The following is a 12,109-nucleotide window of genomic DNA, read 5'->3' on the forward strand; positions in this document are numbered from 1 at the left end:
TTGTATGTAGACCTAACAGCAGAGGAAGTCATTTTTTACATTTTTTATTATACTCCGCTATTTTTATCTAGGTATGACTATGGATATTTGAACAATTTTATATTACGATATTTTAAAGTTATCTTAAAAGCAAATTCATTCTCCATAACTAGTAATTTTATTTTTTCTCGCTCGAATGCAGCCTAACTGATTCTCCTGCTTATTTCTTGGGTCCTGAGTCAATAGTTCCGAAACGGGATGTTAGAAATAAAATAAAAGCCTTGGAATTGAAAGCATTCCTTGATGAAAATAACTATTCATCCGACACATTTTCATTCCAACAACCCCCCCACTGTTTATTAAATTTCAAGAAAATGTTTTTATTTCGTCTCAAATCTTCTATCTTATTTGGGGGAGGGGGAACTTCTCAAAACAATACGTCATGAAAAATTCGTTACATTACAAAGTTACACTGCAATGCTATGGTTTCAAACCCAGGAACAAGTGATATCTGACGTTTTGTTTTTGAATTACGTAATCTTACGCGTTCGAAAACTAGCTAATAGTAATACCAGGGTATTATCTACCGACGCTATCCAGTAAGCATCAAAAAGCTGATAATACGCAGAGGGAACGAGGTTGGACACATGATCCAGATGGAAGTTTAGCTCACAACCACCCGCGCATGCATAGCATATGAATATTAAGGTCTCTGACCATAGTGAATATTTGCCTTAAAAAATATGAATTTCTGCCTGATGTAGCGGACAAAACTTTGACATGTTATACATTCTCTGTTAGGCCAGTCTGAAAATTTAAAAATCGCAATGAAAAAAATTTATGAAGAAGAAAATGAAGACTTTTGCGAAGAAGAGTATTTCAACTTTGAAATGAAGAGCTTAGTTTCGCCGAAGAAAAAACATTTTAATATTTTTAAAAAGATTTTTGCGGTAGATGGTGTATCTTTTATCGAACTATTAGTAAAATTAAATTTTCAGAACATTTTTCTAAATAAAAGCTTATATATTTATTTCCTTTCAAAATCTTAAAAATAGTGCTTTTTTGACCAATTTTCCATCCCAATTTTCATAGAAAAACAACAATAACTTTTGATGCATTAATTAGGAAAAATTCTTCTGAAAAATTTAAAACAGTTCAATTCTTTGCGGATAGACAGTTTGAAAAAACTTCGAAACAAAAAGGCTAATTACCCATTAAAACTTATAGCACTTTTTATAATAAAAGAAGATGATGCAACATATTATTAACGTCTTTTTAAAGTTCATAACATCATTTTTGCAATTAAGTTCTTAATTACTCTTAAGGAGGCCCCCCCCAGCGGACCCAAAATTCACGCCATCACGCCAATTTTTTTTCGATTTCACGCCATCACGCCTGAAAAATTTGATTTTCACGATCACGCCAATTTCTTTCGATTTCACGCCATTACGCCTAGAAAATTTAGTTTTCACGCTCATATTAAATTCTCTGGATAAATTCAGTTTTAGACCACGTTTACCCCCATTTGTATGGATAAAATGTCGTTTTATAAACTTAATTTTTTGCCCACAAATAGGTGTGTGTGTTTGGTCGTAAATCATTTTTTCTGCATTCTCGTACGCGTAAGTCAAGTTTATATCATTTTTCCTATTGGAAACACCCGGAAAATCTGGAAGGAATTCGAGCTCTGTTTTTCTATTTCTAGTAATACACAGAGGTCAAATTCTAGTTTTTTTGGGTGTTTCCGATAGGAAAAATGACTAAGTTTGACTTATGCATATCAAAAATTGTTGGACAACTAGTGGGTCACATCAAGGGCTCCGGTTTGAGAGCTGAGTATATTTGAGTATATTGACAAAGCCCACCATTATTGGGCAAGGGAGAAAATTTTTGAATTTTGAAGGGTTCAAAGTGCTATTTTAGGACCCATTTCAATTCAATTTGAAAAATACTTTATCGTGTTTTATCGATAGAAGGTGCTAGCTAACTTTTGGTTTAGTACTAGTAAAAATCTGCTTCTTACATACTACTAAATATCACTAGAAATACCATCTTGATCAGGTGGATCTACTCTTACACTGTAACAGGAAATGTAATGAGTTCTGGGGGAAGGGGGCTATAGAGGAGCAGTACGTTATATCAAAATTTATGAACTCTGGAACCTTGTAATGTTTAGTCAACATGATTTAAGTTTGAGGTCTTTCTTTCAGTATATACGCAAGCGAGAAAGCCTCTTGAAAATATTTCAAGCTATAACTACAATCCTTCAAGAAATATTTGAGACAAATGGGAAATTCCTCAGGAAGTTTTGAAACCACAATCGATTTGTAAGTGCTCTAAAGTAGGTTCGAAGGGTAGAGTTTTAACGCTAAACTTAAGACTTAGGACCTTAGGATCTGAGGATCCAAAAGTTCAAAAATGGTCCAGCAAGGCTCCGAATATAGCCCGGGAGTCTGCCTACCCGTCTCAAATTGAAATATTCGATTAAATTAAAGAGAAAGCCCAGAATCAGCTTTTTCGCCCGAACTTTAAATCTCGAAAAACGTCAAAATAACCGGAATTCTCAATATATTTCTTGAAAGATTGTAGCTTCAAAGAAAGAAAGATACAAGTACAACTGTGGTTTGCGCTGACAGAGAAATTTTTGATTTTCAACTCCTCTCGTTTGGCATTTTCTACGTTGACCCTGACAATGACCATAGAAGTCCTGTTAAATACAGTTAATATATTGAAGTGGAACATTTGATGGCAAGCGAGCGAAGCGAGCATTTTGTTTGGCTTTTTCGGATATTTCACCTTTAAAGAAGGGGAAGGAGAAATTTCTAGTGGGGTGATTTTTTGAAAGAAAAGTTCTACTGGGGTACGTTAAAATAAGGGCATTTCGAGTGGGGTATGTGTAAACTTTTTATCATTTTCAATGGGATGTTTTTTACTAGAATATTCCAGTGGGGTGAGTGATTTGTCCAGTGGGGCTGAAAAATGAGCAATTTTTGGAAAAAAAATTCACTGGGGTGGCCAGTGGGGTGGATCCCACTGGGTCACAGAGGCAGGGGTGTAAAAATAATTCATGTAAAAATAATGGAAATCTTTTAAAAGTACAAGTAGCTTTTTTTAGTAAAAACATGAGGGACCAAGCTCCCCCTCCTGGTCCATGGGCATTAACTGTGAATTAGCCTGAATAGTTTTCAAAAGGGGAACGAGGAGGCACAACCATGGTTTGCGCCGACGGGAGAAATTTTCAATTTTCGATCCTCTCATAGCATTCGACTTTATTTTAAAGACTAGCTAGCATCTGCTAAAGACAATTGGAAGTTACAAGGATAAATTGCAGATGAATAAAACTGTTTGCACCGTTTCTTCTATGTTTTAAAATGAGATCTATAGGAGGACTCGCCATAGTTGGGGCCGACCAAGAAAATTTTGAAATTTAAACTTTCTAAATTGGCTAAAATGGACATAGTATTACGATTCAAGTAATAAATATAATTTTCACAATCACGCTGAACTGCAAATTTCACGCCATCACGCCTAAAAAAACTCGATTTCACGATCACGCCGGCACTTCATTTTCACGCCATCACGCCGTTTTTTGCAAAATTTCACGCCATCACGCCACGAAAAACCCTTCATCACGCCATCACGCCCACCGCTGGGGGGCCTCCTTAAGGGATATTTGATTAAAAAGCAATTTATATATATAAGGCAATTCTTTTTTAAAACATAACTTTTATGTTCAAATACTAAAATCAATTTTCCGACAATGGTCAGAGCCGCCCTTAGTTTTAAGGGAACTTGGAGGGAACTATTTTTGACGAGCGGCAAAAATCCTGAAAATTTTTAATTTTAAGCTTTTTTGTGAACTCGAGAAGTTAAAATACCAAAAAAATCAATTTTAGCGAGTGAGCTGAGCAGGATATTTAATTTTGTCTAAATTCACCAAATTTGCCAAAGTTAGTTCCCATAGCCTTAAGCTTAAGAAGGTAACCCGAGGTGTCTAATAAAAACGAGTTGATTTGATTTGGCAACAATCTTGTACCCAGAGCCACTCTTGCTTGGTTGCACCCCTTTTTGACATTACTGTTGGACGAAAGTGCTATCAGAATTATAAAAAAGAGAACAGAGTGACTGGATTGTACTGGATTCGAGTTTTGGTTTGGCAACATTATTTAGGGGGAGGTGTTTCCCGCGTAATTTGCACGCCGTCACTTTTCGGTTCCGTAGAGTTTTCCCTATGGAAAGTAAAATGGCGGCAAAGTCAGTCAGATACAGTCGGATTCAACCAGTAGATACACTTCGTTAGATTTAGATAATAAGGACGATTTCCGAATTTTAGCCCACAGAGTATATTATGGCACAAAGTATTCATCAGCTGGATCCAACTAGATGACTGTACTTTGAAAAAATTGATTTGAAATTTTTAACGATCTTTTTTTTATCTTATCTATCTCTATAAAGTCTATGTTCGTATGGGGATTACAAACACAGCAGTATGTTTCATATTTTTTTTATGAGTGATATTGTAAACTGATTCTTTATTGAAATGCTCAGACTTTTATAGAGCTATCTAGCCTGGATATCCAGCCCGTGAACTTTTTTTTGATTTTGATATTTCTTATGTTTACGGTCTGGTTTACCTAGATCGTCTGCATTCTCATCTGAGGATGATTATGCGGATATTCTGATTGGTTGGTCCAAGCGAATCAGAGATCTGAATGGTGGCGCCCGTATAAGAAATTATGCGAGCCCACTTGAAGTGTTAACGCCTAAATATTTAGGTGGACCGCGCGGGCGATCAGCAAGGCGCATACGCTGCTTTGCAAATCTCCCTGACTTTTCTTCTTCGAAGCAAATAACAATAGAATATCTAATCATCTCCCTTGGGTGTTTGACCACGCATCCAAATAAAATTAACAATAATGGTAGGGAAGAAGTGTGAAGATCAAAACATGGGAATTTTTAGATGTTCTGGTTGTTTTCTTTTCAATTACTTGCTTAGATATTCTTGTTTTAATCTTCTTAATGACTTGGTTGCATCGTGTAAAGAACTAAAGGTATATCTTTCTTTTGCTTCAATTCTTCTTTTCTGTTTGCCAATTTTGTATTGCTGTTTTGGGTTGAATATTTTGAAAAAATTTTTCTCCAAAATTTACTTTGCACTTTCTGTCTAACAGACTTTCCACCACACTGTCTATATTTTATGGTCAAGGCTGCCATTCTAAATTGATTTATCACTGCTGGGGTACCATCTTGAAATTATGCATGTCATTATGTGCATATATTTATTTGCAGCCATGGGATTCATGCAGGAAAATCTGTCAACAGGGGTTCACCTGATTTCTAGGTGAACCAAGCTCTATAATTTTAGAACTTTGTCTGGCTGAGGTTAAACTTATTTTTTCTAAAATTTTGAGCTTGGATATCCAGGCTAAGAGCTATCCCTCAATGAAAATAAGGGGTTTGAAACATCTTTTTTTCGCTCGAGTTTTTGAAATATTTTTGAAAAAACCGTGGATTGTTTTACTAAAATAAATTCACGTGGAATCGTATAGCCGCGTAAGGTTTGCGTAAGGTCACACTCAGATCTTGGTAATTCTCCGAACGATTTCCAAAATCTTTTTGAAAAATACTCCTAGCTAAAAAATAATCCTTCTCCACTTCTCAAAGATAAAAAAACTTCACCTTGCTGCCTTCTTTCTAGTTCTCTTGGTCAAAAATATAGAGACAACAGTAGTCAAACCTAAATCAAATTTCCTATGTATTCTTGCTAGTATATATGTGCTTTTAATCTGGAGCTAAACAGAATCAAAGCAATTCACTTTTCAGATGCCTTTGTAGAAAAATGGATTGCTTGACCTATTTGACTGCAGTTGAACGAAGTTTAAGACATTTGTTTTCATAGGGGTTTGACCAGATAATCATCAAGTGTTAGTCAGTCTCCCTATCTATCGTCTGTTCACCAAAACCTGCCTACAAAGGAGAAAGACCACCTATCTACACGGCTAGCTAAGTACCCCAAAGATTGTGCAAATAATAAGAATCACTCTCAATACAGCTTAAAAATTCCAATAAATAATGTGTGACAAACCTTTTTGAAGAGCCCTGTGTCATAAGAAAATACCAAAGTCTTCTGCTTTGCATGATAGCTTTCTGTTGAGTGCTGCTGCTGCTGGATTAGAAAACCATCGCTTGAAGAGGTGTTAAACGAGTTAAAATATTCAATACTTGTAAAAAGATTACTGAAGTTACATTCCAAGATTCCACTTGAAGCCCAAAAACTTCTGATAAATTTCATTGAAAAGCTGAAACACTATCAAACTTTCTAAACTTCAATTTTTCTGACAGAAAACTCTCTTTCTCCTTCCTCTACTACTGAGTTTGTTTATTTTTCAAAGATTTCGAATCTTTTCGTTCGACGTTCGAAAAAAAGACCAGACGTTCGAAATTAAAGACCGATATCGTGCAAGGCTTTCTAATGGGTCTGTAAATTGTTCTTAAAACTTGTGCGCGCGCATATCTGGTCTGCAGATCTTTGTAAATAAAAACAAAATTATTTAGAAAACAAAATTACAGAATAAGTCATACCAGGGGGTTGTTTTTTTACTTTCGCATGATGGGGACACAATAAAAGTATATTAAAAGTATAACCGATGGAAAGCTAGATAAATTGTGCATATGCCTCTGATCTTACTTTTTGTTCAATTTGTCCGAGTCAATTTTTATGACTATTTGAAGGAGAAAGAAGACAAATTTTTAGTAGATTCGAGGCTATTGTACCCCCTGAAAAGACTAAACTAAAATATCGAAAACAGGGTCTGATGGGGAATTCCCTGTGCTTTCCGTCGGTACCAAACATGCAAGGGTTTGGCTTAGATTTTGTCATGCGAAAGTCAAAAAACATCATTTTCTCACTAAATGGACAAAATGGATGGTTTTAAAAGCAAGAAACATGTTTATTGTCCTTGAGAAGGTAAATCTTCCTTTTTGAACACTTAGTCAATAAAACTAGAAAGAGTTTTGGTGTCAGAAGGATTTAGATAATGTAAAATTTGATTTTGCAATTGCTTGTGGGGTATTGTCCCCAAAAACTCCCGAAAAAAGATTCGCGGCCCTTATTGTGATTGAGCCAGCAGTTAGTCACACAGCACAGGAAATCAAGCTTTCAGCATTATTAGTCCTCATAAAAACACTGGTCTGGAAGCTTATTTTTTTAACTTTTTGTTAGCTTTTCCTTTGTTAATATCCAAAGATAAAAATCGATTTGCTCAGTTTTTGATCACGTTACCAAGTACTCCTCTTGCTTGGGATGGGTTTAAGATTTAATCACATGATCAAAAAGTGAGCAAAACAAACTAATTTCTCAACACCAGGCGGTGTCAACCAAACCCATTTTCGTGATCGAACCATCAGACTTTATCGAACAAAATTGAACGATAGCTGTTCGATTACCGAACCCGATCAAACAGCTACCGACACAAGTGTTACGCGTAAGCCAAATCGCGTATTACGAACAACCTCTAAATTGCCGAGTACAGGAGAAAAAAAATCGAAATTCAAAATGGCGGCCAAGCCCACGCTGATAACTATCAAAAATCTTCGTTTTTCAATCAGCTATTGCAGCTCAATAAATCAATGAAATAATTTGAAATAAAAAGTAAACAAACCTTGAACCTTTCATGAATCCAAATAAATAAAGGTATTCATCTAAAGTGAAGATTACATTTCAAAATAAAACGATTTCCAAACCAACCTAAAGTCAGTGTCTGCAAACTAAAAATGTCTCTGCGGCGGGTTCACTGGCAAGGAGTTACGACTTTAGATTCCAATTCTTGTATAGGCTGCAACTACACTGCCAGATGATCTGTATTACAAAGACTTCCAAGTGGGTCCATAAGTTAAGAAAATGAGATTATCATAGAGCACGGGGGTTTTGTTTTTAAAAACAAACTTCAAAATAAAATTGTTAATGAACTTCTTACTTAAAATATCACTTACTTACATGATTTATATATGATATAACACCTCTTTCCTAAATAAATGGCCTCTTAAAGTGTTTTATGTTTGCCGCAAGAAGGGAGAAACATTCAATTTGACCCCCGGTTTTTTTTCTCTTTTTCTAACAAATTCCCGCGCGTTAGTGTAGACACAACTTTAATCCGGGGAAATGAAGCGTTTTCATTGGTCTAAAATCACGGATGGTCACGTGACCAGAATTTTTATCCAGGGAAATGCCGTGGCCGCAATGTTTTGCTTTAGTGAGATTGACCATTTTGTTGTTTAGATTTGAGCGGGCGAAATTTCTGTACAAACCAAAATATGGCTTCGTTGGAATACCGGTTGAAACACTTGTGCCGAATTTCTTGATAAGTTTGATTAGGACCCTGCCGGACTTAACGCAACGAACACCGGACACGCGAAAATCCGGTGTAAAAGAGAATTTTTTTTACCACCGGACAATTTCTACACCGGACTTAAGGAAGCCGGATGTCCGGTGCCGGAGAAGGATATTTTTTCCCACCGGACAATCAAAACACCGAACATGACCAGTCCGGTGCGTCCGGTGTTTCTTAATTTTTTGTTTCATAAATGTCCGGCGTCCAAAATTCCCTGTATGCAACACCGGACTGACACCGGACTTATTGCGTCCGGTGTAGCGAAAGGATACTTTTTGCCACCGGACAGTCCGGTGCGTCGGCAGGGTCCTGTTCGATTTAGTTCGCTGAGTGTTCTTAGCTGTGTTCTTTGTTCGATGAAGTTCGATTGATGTTTGATGAGTTCAATTTAAGTTGATGTGGTTCAATGAAAGTTTGACGTGGTTCGATGATTGTGTAGGATATTGATTCTACTTTTCTGTACCTTTCAGAAAATTACGAGGTTGTTTATAATCATAACACAGGCGCCGTATGCTTCACTCTTTATTGATCATTTGAAATAATAGAGATGAGTAATAAAAATTAACATTTTTTTATAAATTAACGACCAAAGAGCTTGTAAAAGCTCCAGCTTTCCCATCCGATGGGATAGATATAATGATGGCCCGCGAGAATGGCCTGTGGGCGGTCGCCAATACGCCCTTGGAACATAAATAAAAAATTTGGCGGCAAGGTATAAATCGATTTAATCAAACCAATCGAACTTCATTGATCTTAATCGAACTGGTCGAACCTCAATCGTATTCATCAGACTCAACGAGTTGGATGCTAGCTGTTCAAGCAGAAACCAAAAATAGGTACAAAGAGGTAGGTATAACAATCTCACAAATATGCAATCTCAAAATCATAAGGACCGCATTCGTCTAAAAGAACTAGGAACAACAACAAAGTTGCGTGATTGTGTTTATGAATAAAAGATTTCGAATTGATAGAAAGGTCAAAACTATTTTTCTTTGCTTAGTGGTCAGAGAGGAATAATCCTTTTTCAATCAACGATTCCGACCTTCCTATTGTTCCTATCTCTAAAGAATGGTGTCAAAATTAAAAGAGGGATGTCAACATTAGACCAACTTGCAGTATATTTTCAGGATGAGAATAAATAGGCTGAACAGTCTGGTGCCGTAGATTCGTCTACTATTGATATTCCTCATTTTAATCTCTACATAGCTATAGGCTGGTCTTTAAAACCAAAATCAAACATAAACAAACAAATCCAAAGTTACCAATCAATCAGTAAATTGTACTCTCCCTATCATGTCACAGATTGTCAATATATGAGAAATGTGAAGTGTTCTGTTTGAAAAGAAAACTTTAACAATGTAGTCATCACTAAAAACGTAATTAGCATGCTTTCCACAAAGATATCCAAATCAAAACAATGTTTTGCACACAAGGATATTTTGTAGTATCTACTGTATATGCCTTTTTACTCCGCTTATCTGTCTGGGAAATGAAATAGGTGCGCGTGGCATTTTGGCGCGTGTCCTAACGATAAGTAATAAGGACAAGGAAACTAGGTCCTAAGCGTGGAAATTACTTTGATCACATGACTTGAAGTGTAATAAAGTTATGACTTTCATTGAAGATTTGTTTTGAATATTTTGAAGATCCAGTGACAAATTAGAGGATGGATGTTGATAATAGACAAATCTATGGTATCTTTGGATTTATTTATAAGTATTTCTCTGTAATAGGTATAATAAGTAAAAAAACCATCACCACCACCTCAATTATATTCAAAATGACTAAAACTTCAAGGTAAGTAAAGTTTTCTATGTTGATTTTTTTTTTGAAAATGGATTTGACGCCCTCTAATTCAATTTTCAAGGGGAATCAGATTTTCATCGAATAAGGGAGCATATAGAATAGTAGAGCGCTGTTTATGGAAGTTTCTTTTTGGCGGCGTAAACTTTCAATATTATTGAATAATTGAGCGTATTGAATAGTAGAAAGTCAAATTAGAGAACGTCGACTGTATCATACTACTGGTAGTTCTTTCTTAAGATAACAGAACACCAAACAGGTACTGAATGATATGTCTGGAATATGGAAATAGTGCTAGTTTTTGTCCATACCAATATACCCAAAAAATGGCAAAATTAATTTCCATGTTAAAGTGTAGCTTTATTATATATACAGGGTGACCCACGAAAAAGTTCAGACGTTTCTCGACGTCTTGAGGCCGAACAAATGTCCCAAAGTACATGGAGTTTAGATATTTAGGAAACTAGATATCCTAACTTAAAATTTGAGCTATCACATTTTAAATTTGACCAATTTGTTCTCTACTTATGAGCTTTTAAAGTCAAAATTCACTTTTCGGAAAGTGTAAAAAACACGTAAAAAAGGGTTATCAAATTTAGTATTTTTAGACGTTTTTGATATACAGTTTTTGAAAAAAATCTGAAAAATCTACAAAAGCGCCAATTTTTATAAAAACTAGTCTTGTTTTAAACAAAAATTACTTTTAAAGGTGTTTTTATTAATTATTAATGTCATAAAACTCGTTAAATAATTCAATTTGTAAGTGATTTTCCAATTGATTGCATAAATTTAATACCTCTTTTTTACGTGTTTTTTACACTTTCCGAAAAGTGAATTTTGACTTTAAAAGCTCATAAGTAGAGAACAAGTTGGTCAAATTTAAAAAGTGATAGCTCAAATTTTAAGTTAGGATATGTACTTTCTAAATATCAAAACTCTAAGCGTCCCAAAGTGCTTTGTTCGGCCTCAAGATGTCGGGAAACGTCTGAACTTTTTCGTGGGTCACCCGGTATTATTAATAATTTTGTTGTTGTTATTTTGGTAATTTTTAGAGGGAGAATTGAACTTGGTGCTGTCACCCCACACAATATAAAACAATTGAAAAAATTAAATTCAGTTGTTTTTCCTGTATCTTATAATGACAAAGTAAGTAAGAAGAACTTTTTTTTCTACTTGATTCATTTAAAGCTGTAAAATCCCAGCACAAGCTCCCTACTTCCTTTACTTTTTGTCCACACTGATCTGCACTCATTCATCTATGTTTATTGATATTGATATACATATTTTTCATAAGCAACCAGGTGGTTAAGATCGAGTCTTCCGCCCTCAAATTTGCCAATATCTTTTTTTTCACTATCTTGTAAAGTGAAATTAATTAAAAATAATCTAACCATGACAGGCGATACCCTTTGACCCAATGAGCAAAAATATGTTACGATATAAGAGGTGGCTGAGGCAAATTTTTCAGAAAATGTAGAGTTATAATGAGCTAAGCAACCCTAGCCCTCACCCAAACATTGGGAGTTGCTTATGAAAAAATGTGTACAGTGATATACAATTATTGATTTGCCATATAAATAAACTTTGTTTTGTAAGTATCTTGAAACATACCTATATTTTTTTCATCTATATTTTACACTCCACAGTATGTTAAAAAATATCTCTTTTTTTTTTCTTCAGTTTTACAAAGATATCTTAGATGTTGGAGAACTAGCAAAATTAGGTAACTGTTACCAGAGCATACGAAATAACGTCTCTTTTTTTTGCCTTCTTTGCAGACTTTCTTCTTGTCGCCCCACAGGTTTTCGAGTTTAGAAAATATTGTGTGTCATGGATGTATATGTATCAGCCAAAGAGCACACTAAAAATTTGCCCTGGAAATTGGAAAAAATTCCCCTCTGAAACATGATGCTGCAGATTGACAATTTTGATCTAAA

The 12,109-nt window shown here is 35.3% G+C and overlaps 1 protein-coding gene across 1 annotated transcript in view; it reads left to right on the top strand.

The window, feature by feature from the left end:
* LOC136815453 (N-alpha-acetyltransferase 50-like) overlaps positions 1 to 12,109 on the top strand; it is a 431,221-nt gene that overhangs the window by 416,990 nt on the left and 2,122 nt on the right. Inside the window, exons 2-4 of the mRNA XM_067071909.1 lie at positions 10,101 to 10,166; positions 11,225 to 11,318; positions 11,853 to 11,895. Of these exons, the coding sequence (XP_066928010.1) occupies positions 10,150 to 10,166; positions 11,225 to 11,318; positions 11,853 to 11,895 (154 nt within the window). The 5' untranslated portion in view covers positions 10,101 to 10,149. The remainder of the gene's footprint in view (positions 1 to 10,100; positions 10,167 to 11,224; positions 11,319 to 11,852; positions 11,896 to 12,109) is intronic.

The sequence above is a fragment of the Clytia hemisphaerica genome, unplaced genomic scaffold, assembly GCF_902728285.1.
Source record: "Clytia hemisphaerica strain Z4C2 unplaced genomic scaffold, Clytia hemisphaerica genome assembly, whole genome shotgun sequence".
Lineage (NCBI taxonomy): Eukaryota > Metazoa > Cnidaria > Hydrozoa > Leptothecata > Clytiidae > Clytia > Clytia hemisphaerica.